General features: G+C 39.0%; 1 protein-coding gene across 10 annotated transcripts in view; it reads left to right on the forward strand.

The window, feature by feature from the left end:
* Positions 1-18774, forward strand: part of Cald1 (caldesmon 1) — a 203886-nt gene that overhangs the window by 157948 nt on the left and 27164 nt on the right. For 8 of the 10 annotated variants that reach the window (XR_013435419.1, XR_002484622.3, XR_002484624.3 and 5 more), the window contains 3 exons: positions 8501-8647; positions 11548-12526; positions 13771-13848. Coding sequence is in view for 5 of the 10 variants with exons in the window: in XM_040291403.2 (XP_040147337.2) it covers positions 8501-8647; positions 11548-12526; positions 13771-13848 (1204 nt within the window). In the remaining 5 variants the exon portion in view is untranslated. The remainder of the gene's footprint in view (positions 1-8500; positions 8648-11547; positions 12527-13770; positions 13849-18774) is intronic. The other 2 variants (XM_040291404.2, XM_040291405.2) reach the window with 1 other exon arrangement.

Raw genomic sequence — 18774 nt, forward strand, 5'->3', positions numbered from 1 at the left:
TGTTTGGTTAAAAAGAGAGAGGAATGGGATTGAAAGAGCAAATTAAGTCTCCTAGTGTTCTATACAAATTGGATAGTAGGTGCATGGGTATGTTTTATCTTTATAGTGGTCTTACACCACAAACTTATTTTTAGGTACAATGAAATTCATGATAAAAGTCTTTTTAATTTAAAATAATTAACCCAACTAGAATCTATCATTTAAAAATTTTCTATGGCTATGTGTATCAATTCAGAAATGAGCCTCTTGGCTTAAGGATCTGCTTTCCCTGAGGCAGGATGATTCTAGAACATTCTAGAATCTTCTATAACTCAGTCAGAAACTCTAAACACTTTCCAGATCTCTTCTATAACCATACAGAATTAAGCCAAATCTGGTGGCTGGACAAGATGCCTAAGTCATAATGGTGCTAAGAACCAGCCTATTATACATATAGATACACAAAAGTTTTCTTCCATTTGGTCTGAGGCTCTACAACACGTTTCCCCATCACTGTCTGCGGCTAGAGGAACTTGTGTGATTATGGGATGTCGTCATCATAGGAAGCAAATGCTGGGCCGATGCCTTGTGAGGACATCCATGAGACACCAGAGTTTGCCAGCACACAATGTTTTATCAAGAATCCAAATTTATGGTTGGTATATAAACTTTAGTGACTCCAATGTGTTTATGTATGGGGAGAGGGATAGGAGAAGGGCAGATGGATGAAGTGAGATGTACTTCTCTTCCTAGGAAATTTTCTTCAAACTCCAGTAAAGGCACAGCAATGATATACCACAAATAATATGGCACATTTTTACCTGTCTTCCCCACCAAAAAAAGTCCTCCTCTAGATCAAAGAGGCTTTGTTTCTATATTCTGAATTAATTACTAATAAACCAATTATCAGCTATTAGTCATTCCTAAACATATTCTGACCTGAAAATACTTCTATTTAAAATTTTTTTCTCCATTATAATTTTTCATTGCCTTTCTTTTAAAGACTCCAAGGAAAAAATTTAGAGTTGGACTTTATGTGCATTAAATGAAACCACAACATTTGCAGACACCACATATAAACAAAATCATATTCAAGAGCCTGGAATGTTTCTATAAACTTCTTTTAACTTTCAAATATACAGCAAGTCTGCTGGGCAAATATGACTCACTTCAGTAGCTCAGGATTGTCTGTCCTGATCACAGCGTGGCCTGAGATTTTGCTAAGAGTGTTTGAGCAATTTATGGAATTGATTGGATATGTTTGGAGAATCTGCTTGTGTTTCACATTATAAAAGAAAATCCCTGGGGGTTTTGGTACATGAGAAACAATAATGAAAATATATATGAGTCATTTTTCTTCTAAATAGTTGATGAGCATATTTTCAACCCACATGAGGTTTTTAACTCTTGAAGCTGGATTCCTTATTAGGACCCCAGTTAAGACAGTGACCTTGGAATAACCAATAGGAATGGCAATCAAATGAAAATAATAATAATAATAATAATAATAATAATAATAATAATAATAATAATAAAGTTATCCTTCTTTGAAGTTCTGGGCCCCTGGCTTTCTTCCTTCTGGGTGTGGACTACATGGGAATTATGTAGCTGCAGAAAACTGGGGGTTGAACTGTGCCTCAATTAAAACCTGAAATCTCCTTTAGCCAACACCACTTTCTCTTAAAGAACTTGTCACATAAAAGTGGATGTCACATACAGTGGGATGCAGACCTATCAGAGCTGATTTGGGGGTCCAGTCAACTGTCTACTGGTTCACATTCATTCTTTTAGGTACTGAATTGATTCAATCTATTGGTATTTAAGGTTCAACAATTTTTTTTTTTAATATAGGAGTGTGGCAGAAACAATTAAGGAAAACAGAAAGACTTAGAAACTTTGATCTGAGTAGGGTATTTTGTGACTCGGCCTCATTGTAGTGTATGAAGCCTTAATTTTCCCTGAAACTTTTCTCACTGAACCTGTGGATCTGTTTATCTGTATACACATGTGTGCTTACCAAGTCCAGGAATGTGGAAGGGCACAAAACGGTTTGAAGGTGACAATTCCAGATCTGTTCAGGGGCACTCTTGTAAATTTCTTCAAGTTCAGCAGTGGTTCTCCAGCAATGAAATCTTAGTAAGAGAGTTCCGAGTTCATATCCATAACAAGTATTTTCCCTAGTCTGATAAATAACTGTCTCATATTAAAAAACACTTTTTCAAAAAAATAGGTAGGTAGGTAGATAGATAGATAGATAGATAGATAGAGGTAGTGGTTTATAAACTATGGATTCCTTTCATGCATCATAGAATTCATATTTTATTAATAAATAACAAAAGTATAAGCAATTGTGATATCATTATCTTTTTCTTAATATTTTAAAAGAATCCTTGGGCTTAACATGTTAGAATCCACAGAGGAGATTAAATCTATCCTCTGAGCCTGGCAAGTTAGCAGTGGACTGTCTTAATATATGCTGATTCTATTTGGTTATAGAAGTGATCGGGCATGGGGATGTGAATTGGAAAAACTACTGTGAAAGGAAATCTTACAGATTCTTTTAAATCTACGTGAATGCATACTATTCCACTTCTCACCATCTACCTCAGCCATAGGGAAGAAATGGAAGAAAACCCAAAATGTCTGTGTATAAAACAATAATCAAATAAATTATGAACTACTACTATGTAGATGATAAAAATGAATTATGACTCAGGGAATTAATTTTGCCAAGTCTTTAAGTATGTTATTAAATTGTTTAATTTTTAAGATACAGTTATGAAATATACAATGTGTGTAAAAATATACAATAGCAAGGTGGCAGATCCAAACTTAATTTTACTATTTGATTATTCAGTTAATTACCGAGAACAGTACTGTGACTATCAACAGAAAATCAGTAAATCTGTGCCTGCTATAGACTTAACTTTATGTTTTCACTCTGAGTATTTAGTGCTCCTAAACATGTAATCAAATCAGCCCCTGCCTCAGTAAAAATAGCTATTCTTTTTTCTTATTCTGTTTTTAAGCATGATTTCCTGTCAAGAGATGTTGTTTTGTTAATAAAACACTATTGCCAGAATTTTACTTGGAAACATCAAGGAGGTTGTCTTGTAGTCTCAAATCATAAAATTAGCAAAATGGAAAAAAGACAGTAGAAGGAAATAAGAGCAATATTCTTCACCCCAGGGAGGACTTGGAGTACAAACAAAACAAAACAACCTATACTGTAGTTGATGAAATCACAAGAATTCTGTCAGAGTTGCTCAAGTCATGAGAACTACTTGATGGAAGTGTGGGATGAGGGGAACACTGAGGCCAGGAGACAACTAACGCATTGCTCGAGGAACTTCTGCCTGTCAGTCCCTGCTCTTGTCATCTGGTACACAGTTAGACCTCACCCACCCTAAGGTGAAGATACTGAGTCCTCAGCGATTCCCTTATTTGCTGGGTTTGCACTACTTTTGCTTATTTGAACTTTCCATCTAAAATACCCTGAATATAACATGATCATCCTGTGGCTTGAATATATTGAGGCAGCAGAGTGCTAGTCTTAAAAACTGTTGTGTTGTAAAACCCACAGCATTACAAGAAAGTTTTCCTGTTGCATAGATCCGTTTTTCTTTTTTTTTTTTTTCTTATCACATAACACCAAGGCATTTTAGCAATGTTTCTGGAAATGCAAGAAAAGACAATTTTCCCAACTGACACAATCAAATAGCATCATATAATTACAATGGACTTTGGGGATTTTTTGCACTTATTCACAGGTGTACATATGTGCACATGAGCATACATACCATAGATAGTCTCTCTTTCTTTTAAATATCCAATGAGTGATTTTGCTGTTAGCAACACTGGTCTTCCTGCAGACCTTCCTATGCCCTTCTCCAAGCATTTGTGGCAAGAAATCATCCAAAGCAGTTACCAAGAGACAAAGTGGAACACTCTGTAGTAAACCCTTTTTCAGCCAGTGTGGATAGAAAGCTCGTGGGTTCTGATCAACGCAGCACTTTATTTCATAGAGAGTTGCTCAGTTTATTTGTAGATTTTCAAAAAGTAGATCACAAATAAGATGCATTTGATGAGAACCCTGTTAAACATACTTCAGTCTTTCTCAAGATGATTCAGAGGAACTTTGGGATCCCATGCTGCTTCTGAATCATCTGGGAACATCTGTTGTCTTTGTACTGTAGGATATGGGTGGACTGGTTAATACTGGCATCTGCTGAATTTTCACAGAAGGATCACATGGGTCGTTATGCTTTTATTACAATCCAGTGGCTGGTTAGGTATGTGTTTTACTAGCCATCAGCATTTCATATAGGTTTAAATCTGGTGTGTGGAAAACCAGAAATGTTAACATTTTGACTTCAACCAGAACATAGAGCAAAGCTTATACTATCATTTAGATAGGATCCTGTATACTTATCTTTTTGGACAAATTTTGCTTATGGTAAAATTAACACTCTCCTGCATTACTGGTGTTATAGACCTTTTTGGAGAGCATACTAAAAGCCTGTAAAACAAACATACTTTTATTTAACTCAGAAATTCTAATCTCTGAGAAATTTTCTTAAGTAAATAATTGCACAAATGGTAAAAATGTATCAATATTGATATCCTTTGCAGCATAATTTATAAGAACATAATGTTAAAAAAATAAACAAATAAGAACATAATGTTGAAAAAAATCTTAAATATCAAGCAGTAGAAAAAATGATCGAATAGATTATAGTACATCCATATAATTATATTTGGGTGTATTTATAAAATTTTATTATGTATATATGTTATTTATACATAAGATGTATAACATATACACATAATATACACATATTTAAAATACTGTTTCTGTTGACAAACTATTAATGTGTTAAAATTAGTCATAAATAAGGTAAATTAAAGAAACTTTATGAAATCATATTATAAGTGATCCCACTTTATAAAAAATGTAAATATCTATGTACAATAGGAAAATATTTTATAGAATATATCAAATGAGCACTATATTTGTACCTGGGTGGTATGATCTTAGGAAGATGATTTTTACTTTTGCCTTTATACATTTTGTATTATCTTGTTTTTAAAGTAATAATTCTATGCTACTTTTAGAATAAAACAAATTGAGTTTTTCCAATGTTGAATGAAGAAAAAAAATAAAAAGAGAATCTGTGATGAAGTATGAAATACAGGTTGCTTTGGAGCATGCCTAAAAGCTAAGGAGTTACAATTTGCTTTGCATGCTGAGGGCTAATGTAGGGAGTCTCACAGTTGAAGGATTTCCACACCTAGCAAGTTATTTGGTACAGACACAATTTCACTTATAAGTATAAAGTCAACTGATAGGTTCTTGAGTCAGCAACCAGGCATTTTATAATTGAAAAATAACGTGAAATCATTTTGACTCTTTTTGCTGCTGTCGTTCTTAATTTTGTAAACAATTTTGACTTTTTCCTTTTTTAGTAGTAGTAAAAGATCCCCTCAAACCTAGCTCTGATGACTGTAGAAAAGGGCCTACCAATGGAGAATGGTTGTCCATAAGTTTAAGCTTCAAAATGTGAAGAATTAGGAGAGACAGCGGGGATGATTGGATTGTTCAGGTCACTCCGCCCATGAGAAATCCAAGAGGAGGAAAGGTTAAGTGTGACCTGGCTGTGGTGGCAAATCTAGTTCGTGTCAGAGCTAAAAGCCAACAACATCCAGCCATGAAGGTTACCGAGTATGTAGAAGGAGAAAAATGGCAACATCTCAGATTTTTCCAATATAGTGGGAAATGAGGGTTTAAAGCTAGATTTCATTAGGAAAGGGAGAACATTTGCTTTTAGCATAGGGATGTCTCACATGGAGCTCTTGCTTGTCTTGGAAGAGGAAGGTCCCTGTAATAGCCACAGTCTCATGACTGATCCAGAGATGAAAAAGAGCAAATTAAGACTTTCTGTTTGATTAGTTTGGGAAGAAATCATGAAGGACTCATTCTCCCTGCTGTGGTTAAAGCTGTCCAGGGAGAAAGAAGCCAAGGGAGTATCAGGCCAAAAATCTGAAGGTTGAAGCCAAACCACTGGGAAGGGCTTTCGACTGCAAACTACAATGTGATTGAACTAGAAAGGAACATTCGACTCATGTCATGTTGACACCTCAAACTCAACAAGTCTAAAGTTGAACTAATCTTTCCTCCAAAGCAGCTCCTTAACTGACCTTTTCTAACAACAACAACAACAAAAAATACTGCACTTTAGAATGCTTTGTCATAGCATATCCATTATTTCATGTAATTGCCACACGCCTACAGACAAGGAGATTTAGCTCAGGTCAATCAAGGGCCTGCAAGTACCTAAGAGATCAATTCTGAAAACCAAGTTTTCTGAATCCTAATCTAGTCATCCATTAACTTTACCACACTGCCCCTTCTCTTCATATTTGTGGAAAATTACCAGTTAGTTTTATAGAATTAGTAAGTGACACTTTATTTATATTGGCATTTGAGCATTGCACACTAGCGGATTTTAGTAAGTATGAAGTCAGATTTTCTAAAGTAGCAAGGAGCAAACCAACCAGCCCTTGAATCGCTAATCTTGTTTTTTATAAGATACCTAGATGAAAAAAATACATAGCCTTCTTGTTATTGAAGTCAAAAGATAATACAGATAAAATGAGGTACTAGAATTGTCCCAAAATGATCAATTTGTGAATTTAACATGAGCCAAATCATCATTGTTCACATTAGATAACTGATTGCTGATATAAAGTGTATGCTTCCAATGTCATTTTTTTTTAATTTAAAAAGTATTTGGGTTTTATAGTTTTAAGAATCTTGAGTGTGTTCTAGAAGCTGCCATGGAACATTGCACCTGTTGTTAACAATATTGTATTATATACTTAAACATTTATTAAGAGAGTAGATCTCATGTTAAGTATTTTTACCATGATTAAAAATAATAATTTCTAATATGAAACATTTATGTATTTGGATTTCTTTTTGTAGATATGTAAGTAACAAGAAAAAATACTTTAACTTTCCACGGTAAAAAGTGGCCCTCTATAATTCAGCCTCATCCATAACCCCCATCAATCCACCAGGCCCTGGGCGGGGCAGCTCTCCCCTGATCTTCTGTATCTCAGTGTATATTACACCTTCAGAAGAAGCCAAGTTAACCATCCAGGCCATTTCCTCTTGACTTTGGGCATCTGTAGTTGCAAAGCCTCAATTCTTCACTTGGAAATAAATATGAGAGGAAATATACCTAGCGCAGCGATACTGATTGAAATTTCCCCAAATAGGCATTTGCTTCCAGTGAAACTGTAACTAAGTAACATACACAAGTGGGGAGTCTCCTGTGGGTTTTCAACCTGCCTCAGCTCTTAGGCTTCTGTCTAAATATACACCTGTGGGCCATTGTGAGGTAGAAGACACTGCTGCAGCATGGTTCAGAGTATAGGAGGGTCCTTAGAGCCACCTCTTCAAAATGCACTGACGTTGAAGCTTCTGAACGCTAGTCAATAATACCTCCCCTCTCCAGTGAAAAGAACCTGAAAGGAAAAACAAAATCTAACCAAAAGACCCCTGATTTCAATTCTCTTGAGCAATTTTGGCTTATTACACCAAAGTCTTGGTTTGTAACTTGATTCTTTTCTTAGCTTTGTGACAGTGCCTCTACAAGTATTTCACACAACATACTGAATCCTTTTTAATAGGTCTTTGATTATTTTTGGTTCAATACTTTGGATTTCTGCTTCTAAATTTCATGTGTGATAACTGGCTTAAATCAAGAAATCAAAATATGCTAACCCAACAGTCTCCAAAGGCAGTCTGCTTTTACATAGATTTTTTTAGGTTACCTGATCATTGTGGATTATCCTCTGTAGTTATTGTATAATGCTTTTCAAGTATGAAAAAGGGGGATAGTAGGGGATAGGAAAGGTAGCAGAATACAACAATTACTAATTGGGCATTATGTAAAATTGTGGATGTGTAACCGACGTGATTCTGCAATCTGCATTTGGGGTAAAATTGGGAGTTCATAACCCACTTCAATCTAATGTATGAAATATGATATGTCAAGAGCTTTGTAATGTTGTGAACAACCAATAAAAAAATTAAAAATTAAAAAAAAAACAATGGAAAAAAAAAAGTATGAAAACTAACTGGGTGCAGTGGTGCATGCCTGTAACCCCAATGGTTCAGGAGGCTGAGGCAGGAGGATCACAAATTCAAAGCCAGCCTCAGCAAAACCAAGGTTCTAAGCAAATCAGTAAGACCCTATCTCTAAATAAAACAAAAAATAGGGCTGGGGTTATGGCTTAGTGGTTGAATGCCCCTGAGTTTAATCCCCAGTATCCCCCCTCAAAAAAAAATTATTGAAAACTAAACAGTTGGTCCTCCAAGTTTAGGAACAGAATCATCCTGTAAGACCCCTGTGGTGAGGTTCGGCAAAGGGACCAGGGCTGTTCCTGCTAAGAAGTCGATGAACACATTTTTGCAGCTGGCCTTGCTCAAGAGCTTGTCTTTGTGATGTTCCAGAATTGCCTATCAGAGGAACGACGATGACGAAGAAGAGGCAGCGCGGGAACGTCGCCGGCGAGCGAGACAGGAAAGGCTGCGGCAGAAGCAAGAGGAAGAATCCTTGGGACAGGTGACCGACCAGGTGGAGGTTCACACCCCGAACAGGTACTGCCCTCTTTGAATGGAGAATTTCTCATTGCATCTTAGTCTGGTTGTTGAACTAAAATTACTTGAGAAAAGAAAGCAAGGCATTCCTTTTCAGCCCAGCTCAACCCTTTTTCAATCTCTCTTGATTTGGCCAAAGATCAGGTTGGACAGTCAGTCTGATCTAGACATTCGGACACCTTCATTCCCTAAACACACACACACACACACACACACACACACACACACTTCATTCCCATCCCTAAACGTACCCCCAGCTTTTATTTTGTTTCATAATCTGGTATTTTAAAAATTTACTAAGTACAATGGATTATACTTTTAAATAAGTATATTCCTTTGTAGCATATTGCTATCTTTTTTGAACTGAAGATCAACTAGTTTTAATAGAGACTATGTACCTACCAATAATAGATGACTCTTGAATTTTAAAAGTAGGTATGAATGCAGATGTCTTCTTTTTCTTAGCATAAAGCCCAAACCAATATTATCTGTGGTATTTAGAGAGATGATTAATTTATTGTGACTGTTTAAACTTGTTTAACATGTTTACTATTAGAATTTTTTCCTACTCAGGCCCTGGTAGAAATTAGAGTTGAGAATACCTTATAGGTTCAACTTCTTCAAACAGGGCCTTTATGGGGCTGGGGTTGGGGCTCAGTGGTAGAGCCCTTGCCTAGCACATGTGAGACACTGGGTTTGAGCCTCAGGATCACATAAAAATAAATAATTAAAATAAAGATATTGTGTCTAACTACAACTAAAAAAAATTAAAAATAGGGCTTTTATAATAGAAATAGGATCACATGGTTCATTTTGTTAATGGTTATTATATGTCATTTATTTGCACCAAGGTCTAGAAAATATAAAGGATATTCAGAGAAAAAAATCATTTTAATTTAAAACTGTGAACTGCTTAAATAAATGAAACCTTATTATAAGGTCTTGCATGTGGTTTTGTTTTGCATGAATGTTTTATTTTGTTGATGTTTGGAGGGAGCTGTTGATAGCTCCTTTAATTCAGCCTATTCAGATGATTATGAAGGAAAAGGGTCATGACTTCTGGGGCTTAAATTCGAACAGTTCCATCAGATTTCTAAGGTTATCTTGCAAATGCTCATAGGCAGAGTCAATTCATTAAGGAAACTTATTGGCAAGGTAGAAAAGTAGAAACCTTGACCCTTGATGAGCAGCTCCAATGTAATTAGGGAGGAAGTCCAGCAAAGGGGACCACAGGTATGATGTCCAGGGCTCACTAACTGCCTTTGAATCCCAAATAGATGCTTTGTAAACTGTTTCTTCACCTGAATAGAAATAGAAATAGAAGTTATACCTTTCCCCTAAGAATAATGTTAAACTTTTTTTTTTTTTTTTTCAGTACTGGGGATTGAACTCAGGGGTTCTCTACTTCGGAGTCATATCCCCAGCTCTTTTTATTTTTATTTTGAGACAATTTCTCACTAAATTGCTGAGGCTGGCCTTCAACTTGTGACCGTCCTGTCTCAGTCTCCTGGGTAGCTGTTATTACAGGGACCACCATGCCTAGCTCTTTGTTTCTTTCTTTTTTTTAAGGGAAAGCATATTCAGGTCTGAGAATATGTGACTTATCTCTAACATATTCATTAACCTAAGAAAAATAAGTCTTCTTGGAAATAAATGGCTCTCTCACTTGACATCTACTGATGATCACTGTCATGACTTGTACAAATACAAAGATAAGTTTTAACAGTCTGTTGGTTTCTTAACTTCTTATTTTTATCTGGTTAACATTTTGGAATTTGGGGTAGCTTCTTAAAAATTATTAGAATTCAGTTGATTCAAATGCCTTATTTTAGGCGTTTCCCTGTAAGTTCTGAATTCTTTGTATTTCCGTGGACAGTTAGTCCTTATATATCTAATTCATGTGGACATTGTCCTACAGCAACAGCAAAGGCCAAGAAAGTTTGAAATCTAGGGTTTACTCTGCCATATTTTGTTGTTAAATATGAAATATGTTTTTCCAAAGTTAAGTGAACTTGAACATCAAAAGGGCCAAGTTTCCTATGAACCATGAAATTTGATGGAGTTTCTAAACATTGTAAGGCATTCACTTCCAACTCTGGTCACAGTTCTGGTATTACATGACTGATTGTGTCCTGCCAGTGGAGACCAACACCCTTGGATTGGGCAGTGACCAGCATCTTCCAAGAGTGAGTGAGATGATGAACATTGTTCAGTTTGGGTTTTAGAGATTTTTCCCTTTTTAAAAAAACATTAACTATAACTGCCTTTTATTCACTGTGGAGAAGAAGGACAAGAAACCCTTTTTTCTTGGAAATCTTGACAAAGAAGGTAGATAGTCTATATGTTAGTCGGGGTACTGCTGCTACTTTGACAATGAGCCCCCACATTTTAGTAGTTTAATATGATACATAAGTCCACTTTGGGTATTTCTGTCCCGGTCACCATCTTCCTTTCTTTTATGACTCTGTCAATCCCTAGGGATTTGGAGTCTTCTGACCCAGCCAACAGTCAGAGATAGAAAGGACAGAGAATGGACCTGTGCTTCTTTCTTAATTGCTTTAGTTTGGACATATCACTTTTGCTCATATTTCATTGGCAACTATGGGTCACATGGGCTGCCTAGGCACAAGAGGAGAGAGTAAGAAATCCAATCCTTGATTGGCAAACATCCACGGCACTTTTAGCGTGGTGAGTAAACTCCACTGACCAGAGCAAAGAATTACACATGCTGTCAGTTGAAAATCAGGCAGGTGTGTATGTACTGAAGTGGTGACATCCAGGGGCATATGACACGGTACTACTTACCTCCGCTCTAATCCCGGGGGGCACTGGCTATATGAATGCAGCTCACAGATTAATCAGAGCAAGTTGCCTTTGGTGTTGTTGTCTCCATTGTACAGTGTCCCGGACGAGGAGTCCAAGCCAACCGCCACCAACACTCAGGTGGAGGGCGATGATGAGGCTGCCCTCCTGGAGCGTCTGGCCCGGAGAGAAGAGAGACGCCAGAAACGTCTTCAGGAAGCCCTGGAGCGGCAGAAGGAGTTCGACCCAACCATCGCAGATGCCAGCCTGTCCCTCCCCAGCGGAAGAATGCAAAATGACACAGCTGAAAACGAGACTGCGGAGAAGGAAGGGAAAAGAGAAAGTCGCCAAGAGAGATACGAGATAGAGGAGACGGAAATAGTCACCAAGTCCTACCAGAAGAATGACTGGAGGGATGCCGAGGACAAGAAGAAAGACGAAAAGGAAAAGGAGGAGGAGGAGGAAGAGAAGCCAAAGCAAGGGAGCGGTGGAGAAAATCAGGTAGAGGCGAGGGTGGCAGAGAGCACAGCAGAAACCCAGGAGGAGACAGTGGTACCGGCCCTGAAAAACGGGGACCTGGATGCAGAAGAGTCTCAAGTGGAGGAGAGGGAAGGAGGCTCAGAGGAGGCTTCTCATAATGAAAAGATGGAAGAGGAAGAAAGGCAAAGAGCCGAGGCAGAGAGGCTGAGGGTGGAAGCAGAAGAAAGAGAAAGAATTAAAGCCGAGCAAGAAAGACAGAGAGCGGAGGAGCAAGCAAGAATAGCAGCAGAAGAAAGAGAGAGGAGGGAGGCAGAGGAGAGGGAGAGGGTAAAGGAGGAGGAGAGAAGGGCGGCCGAGGAGAGAAGGGTGGCCGAGGAGAGAAGGGCGGCCGAGGAGAGGCAGAGGGCCCAGGCAGAGGAGGAGGCGAAGGCTAGGATAGAAGAGCAAAAGCGAAAAAAGCAGCTAGAGGAGAAGAGGAATGAAATGCAAGAGACAAAGATGAGAGGGGAGAAAGCAGAAGAGAAAAGAGAAGGGAAGAGGGTCAATGAAAAGAAAGTGTCCGAAGATAAACCTCAGACAGCTGTCCTAAAGAAACAGGTACAGTGAGCATTTTGCACCCGGTGTGTGATGCCTGTGACTTACGAGAAATGTAATGCACATCAAATTTGGGACTGAGGCCACGCACACACAGCCCCACTTGCTCAATCAGTTGGCAAGCTAGTCATTTTTTTTTTCAGGTCATAGCAATGCACAAGCATGAAGCAAATGATTGCAAGCTAACTGTGCAGTCCATGGGACAGTCAGAGAGAAATCAATTGCTCTGTGCTTGGTTGTTATGAATACCGAAAAAAAAAAAAAATGAAGGAACCCAAGGATGATGAATGTGGTGGTGCTGTGTTGACTGCTGTTTCGGCACCTGCATCTGAACTCATTCCTTTTGAATCTTTCCTGTATCTGTAGGTCTACATGAGGCAAGAGACCCAAAACTCCTCATCTCACATGTAGATTCCATATTAAATGATTATAAACTTAAGGGTGGGGAATTCACATGAAGCATTATGGTCAGACATTTCATCCTAAGAAGGCAAACTTAAAGCCTGAGGGAGCCATTTGGAACCTTTTGTGGGAAAAAAAAAATACACCTCAAAACTCTGATTTGCCATCATGTAGACCTGAGCTTAATGTGAGCTTGCAGAAAGCAAGGTAGTATCAGTAACTGGTGGGAAATTAAGAGCACACATTTTGCTCCTTTGACCTTCTAGGTGATACGAATTCATGTGAACCTGAGGAAGGATGGGAATAATGGAGGTGGGAAGAATGTTTGTAAACTGCAAAAACTTTTTGCTTTCTGCAAGGCTGCATTCAAGTACTGTCCCTAAGCACCACCACTGTTCCCCAAACCACAGGGAAAAAAAGAGATGCTTGCATGTGCACCTTTCCAGAGCGACCTCTCTGTCACCAACTCCGCACTGCCTGCAGTTGTCTTTTCACTCCTGCTTCTCTACAAGGGGCTCATGCACATGGCTATAATTGAGAAGATCATAAACGAAGCGCACCCAGCCACACACACAAGGTTTGTAAACACACACGAGGAGAGCACCATGTCACGCTAGATTCCAGTGAGCACAATTAGAAGGCACACTAGAGAAATTGAGTGGGAAGAAAGTATCCCACACTGCTATATAGAATCACTGACACCAAGGGGTGTAAGCACCCACTAAGACAGCCAAGGAAGCTGTCCCACAGCACCTGCTGAGTGATGTGTGCACCCTCTCACCCTTGCAAGCTAGAAAGGGGCTTCTTTTACACGAGTGACCTTAACCATTCTTGAAAATGAAAAGGAAGAAGAAAAGGGAACAAAAGGGCAAGCTCAAAGGCAAAAGTCCCAAGAAGACAAGCCTACCTTCAAAAAAGGAGAGGTAAATATTATTGAGAATGCAGCAGAGAGCAGTGTTCCAGGGTCTCTCAGTTCCCATGATTCTCAGGATTCTAACCTCTAACCCGGTGTTTTTCAAGCCACAGCTCGTGATCCATGAGATCAGCTTAGAACATCTCAAAATTAGTTAATCAGCATTTTAAAAAACGAAAAGGATAGAAGGTATCAGAAGGCATCATGGGTAGTAAGTATTGCATTGTTTTAGAAATTGTCTTTCTTACTGTGGGTCATAGCCAAAAAGGCTTGGAAAACACTGCCCCAATCAGTCTTTCCTGCTTTCTACCCTTCTAAGTGCTAATTCCCCGCCCCCCTTGATCCATTCTACTTGCATTTCAATCGTGAGATATTCCCAACTGGCCTTGATTAATGCTTTGACTTTTCCAAGGGAAAACACCTCCCCACACACATCTCAGTAGAAAATTTGGTGAACTGAGGATGGTAATTTTGTTTTCAAAAGAAAATTTTGGCAAAATGTTCTGCATTGCATTTCTGAGGCGCACACCAGAGCAGGTGCTGGGTGTCGGAAGGTAGGTAAGTAACGAGCCTGAGGCAGACAGAATGTCACAGGGCCCAGCAATCAGTGTGCCACCATGGAAAGCCTGACCTCATTTTAACCACTGAGCTTAGGTTAGACCCAAATAACTCTATAAACTGTGACTATAAGTAATGGTTAAAAGTATTTGAATGGGGTAAAACTGAATCATTCAAGGCAGAAAGAACCGAATGGCTTTGCCCGTGAGACTGATAAAGAAAACTCAAACAGAAGGAAAATTCAAATTAAGAAAATAGATGATCGGAATAAATAAATAGGGAGTGGGTTATTAAATAAGTTTTATAAGATTCATATAAAATATAAGAGTCCTTAGTTGATATCACATATTATATTTACTTTAAGATCTATGTCCTCCTGTGTTTCTAACAGATGTTGTGATGGTTTGCAGGAGTGAACACTGAACGTGAGCACTGCCCATCTAAAGGAAGGAGAGAGTGTAAATGCTAATAGGGAAACTGAATTTAGCTCTAACAAGGCAGCTCAGAAAACAGTTGAACACGAAGGGAAAAGATTTCTCATTTAGTGACAGCACTTACAAATTCATCTACAAAAAACAAAACAAAACAAAAAAAACCCTCAGCAATAAACTCAAATAGAAATGTCCCACAGGAGATCTTCTGCAGAGCTGCAGTTTCATGGTAAATACTTTTAACTCACAGAAGCAAGCGGGCCTGAGTCATTAACCTGTTAATTGACTCAACACAAAGGGGAAGGGAGGCGCAGAAACCACCATTAGGATCCTATATGTAAAGTTTAATTCAGTGCACCATGATGTGGTTTGTTTTTAATGACCAAAGCATTCTGGGCCTACATAGGGTGTCCCTGAGCTACAAAGGGCTCATCAGAGGTGAATAAAAATCATCCTTTTCCATCCTTCCTATAAGGTCCCAGTTCAGCAATGTCTGCAGTATCAGTAAGATACTCCAGGGAATAGTTTCAGGCTGCCTCTTTCCCAGTCTTCCCCACAGCACATTCCAGTGTCTTGAAGCTTTGGCTTCTTTTTTTGTATAAAGTCAGATAAGCTCCTCAACCCGGCTTTTTAAAAACAACAACAACTGTACTCATGTTTTAACACTATAAAGAGAAACTGCTGATTAAGTGACAGGGTTTTCCTTTCTAGCTCATTTTGTGGCTGCTTTACAGAGGTGACTTGAAATCATTTTACCTGATCCAGCCATTGAAACAATCTCTTCCTATTCCTTTTTTTTTGTGTGTGTGTGTGTGTGTGTGGTTCTGGGGATTGAACCCAAAGCCCTGTGCATGGGAGGCAAGCATCTACCAAATGAGCTATGTCCCCAGCCCCCTATTCTTTTTAATTAAAAAAAAAATCACACAAAGACAAGCTGAACCCTTTGGTGGCAGGCATCTAGGTGGCATACACAGATGGATCAGCCACAAGTAAACACAAACATCACAGGAGCTTTCCCAGCGAAGACATTTCCAGAAGTCACTCCAGTGCCCTACAAAACAAAAGCAAACAACAAAACCCCTGTCTGCCTCCGCTGCAGTTTAACTCTGCTTGTGGTGGGAGTGGGGTGCAGATGATGGACAACCCTACAACTTAATTTAGCTCTTTCTCTCCAATTACAAGGAGCTAATTCCTCACTAATGAGCTAGTTGTTTCTGGGCTCCAACCTAGAAACAAAGTTTCTAGCAGTAGCAGACATCCAAACATCCGGGCCCACACTTCCCAATGTGCAGACAGATCCATCACCCAGGAATCGTGTTAAACGCAGAATCAATTTAGGGGCTCTGGGGTGGAGTCTAAGCTCCCTGGAGGGACCATGTTGTCTTTGGACTAAACTTGCAGTAACTAGGAGTCCAGAGGACATCCATGGGATAGAAAAGGTCTTGGGGCTTCTAAAACTAACAAAAACATATTAAACCTGAACTGAAAAATTCTAACTTGCCTTCAGCTCTTGGGGCTACTCTGATATCAAATCATTCAAAGCAATATGTTATAATCCTTTTCTGCTTGCTCCTTGGATCTTTTGAGTATCTCTCTGGCACAAGGGCATGCCACTCAAATTCCCCAACCCTGCACACCTGTGTTTTATCCCACTGGTTGGATATCCCAAAGATTCAGAATTTTGTCCCCATGATCACATTTGGTCAGAGCCTTTCTTCCAAGTACACTACTGTTATCTGTGAACAAAGCACACTATCTCCTTCAGGACACTAGGTGACCCAGCAATTCCTTCAGCCTGAAGGTTTTTTATGGTAACATTCCAACCTAGAAAATCTAATTATCTTACCGAGGGGCTCAGAATCCCCTGGGCTAGTGCCACAACTGTCATAGAATAAAATTCACTGTATTCCTTAAAATAAGATTTACAGGATTTTTAGAGTTACTTTATTCATTTGGAAAATAATGTCCAAAATCAAATTATTATTATTACATTGAGAATGTTTCTTAAAAAGTTTTCGAAGGAGAATATAAGCATAACATAATCTTTGCCAATAAAGGCAGAGCTTGAAAAAATGGAGGAAGGCCTTTTTCTTGTCTTTGATATCAATTGTTTTACAGATTTATTTTAAACACCTTTTTGGTCAGTAAATCTGATAAATACATTTTGAGAGAATGGAAATATTTCTCACTGAAAAATAAGAGAAATGAATTTAAAGAAATTTCTCCATAGTGCTCCACAAACCGTGAGATTTGACTCACGGGGTATCCCTGAAGAGTACCCCTAAATTCTAAATCTGTTCCCCTAGATACTTTTGTTTGTTTGTTCATTTTTGGTACCAGGGATTGAACTCAGGAGCACTTGACCACTGAGTCACATCCCCAGCCTTATTTTGTATTTTATTTAGAGACAAGGTCTCATTGAGTTGCTTTGTGCCTCACTTTTGCTGAGGCTGGCTTTGAGCTTGGGATCCTTTTGCCTTAGCCTCTGGAGCTGCTGGGATTGTAGGCGTGTCCCCTAGATACTTCTTAACCAGGGTCTAAGCTTTAGTCCCTGCTCTCTGGGGCTCTAACAATGGTAGGCCAGGATGAGAAAATGTTCTGCCTACTCCTGCCTTTTCAGTGAACACTGATTTATTGTTTGGCAAGGACAGCCACCAAACAGCCATCATCAAGCAGTGTCCTTCTGCTGTAGCCTCTCATGACTAATCAGGAGCCAAGAGGAAAAAGATAGGGTGAAAGATTAGGAAGATCTCATACAACCCTCTCTTTTCACATACCTGGGACCAGCATCCCAGAGCCTTGTTCAAGTAATACAATTAGGTTGTTAGCAGCACTGGGACCCAAATCAGGTCCCTTGAATGGCACAGAAATCCCCCGAGAGTGCTCAACACCCCAGTTCCCCTCTTTGGCATTGCCAAGGGACATCCTATTACATCCCTCTTGGAGAAAGATTAAAGTCTTAGCTAATTAGGGCAATCTCATAGTGAATTGTCCACCCCTGGCAATTTAAGAAATCACACTCAAAGAAGATAATCCAACAAAGGTCTGTTGAAATTCAGAGCAGGAAAAAAAAATGTACTCTGCTTTGCAAAACGAGTCTTTTAGGAGTAGATGTTCAGAGGGTGTTGAAGAATAGTTGGAAACAGGTGTGGGAGGCCAGGTGTGAAGAGCAGAAGCACAAGTTCCCATGGTCTCCCCTTCCTCTGGAGGATTCGTTAAAGCATTAGAGTTCTGTGACTCTTCACTTGTAAAAACAATAATGAACTTCACCTGGCTTCACACTTATATTTTAAGAATGAGTGAGATGATGTAGCCGTGGTTTGAGTTCTTTTGCCCCCTACCTAATAAAAGCTATGTCAATTCAGTTTACTTTGAAATAATGTCTCCCGCAACCATCACAAAACGAATTCCAGAGGACTGAATTTTTCTTAGCAACAGAAGTCAAGGTGAATCCTGGAATTATTCGCATTCCACCTCTAACTTTAGTGGTTTCCACAACTACAAACATGGTGTCATATGTCTCTTATGTCCTCACACTCAAGGTGGGTTCCTATGTGTTTCATCCTTGGTACCCAGTTACTCATTAGAATAAATTACAAGGGTGGTGTTCTCCAGATTTGGCTTGGTAGATCTTCTCTTCTTTCCTCCTCACCTGTGTCCTTGTCAAAGATTCACTGTCCATCCCAGAAGAAACCTGGCCAAGCAACCTGACCATTCTTCCATCAAAACCACACCAACCTCCCAGTGGGAACCACAGACAACTACTCTTACGTGGAGTTCCCAGAACTTAATGGTTTCCAAACAGCATATCCCCACTGGTCTCCAAAATAAAAACCCCGGTGAGATCAGGGATGATATTTACTTCCTTATGGTCAAAGTCTTTGCCTACAGGCTAAAAGACCACAGCTCACTCTCCAAAAATGTCCTCTGACCTCAATTCTACTACA

This window comes from Ictidomys tridecemlineatus, chromosome 2 (assembly GCF_052094955.1).
Source record: "Ictidomys tridecemlineatus isolate mIctTri1 chromosome 2, mIctTri1.hap1, whole genome shotgun sequence".
Lineage (NCBI taxonomy): Eukaryota > Metazoa > Chordata > Mammalia > Rodentia > Sciuridae > Ictidomys > Ictidomys tridecemlineatus.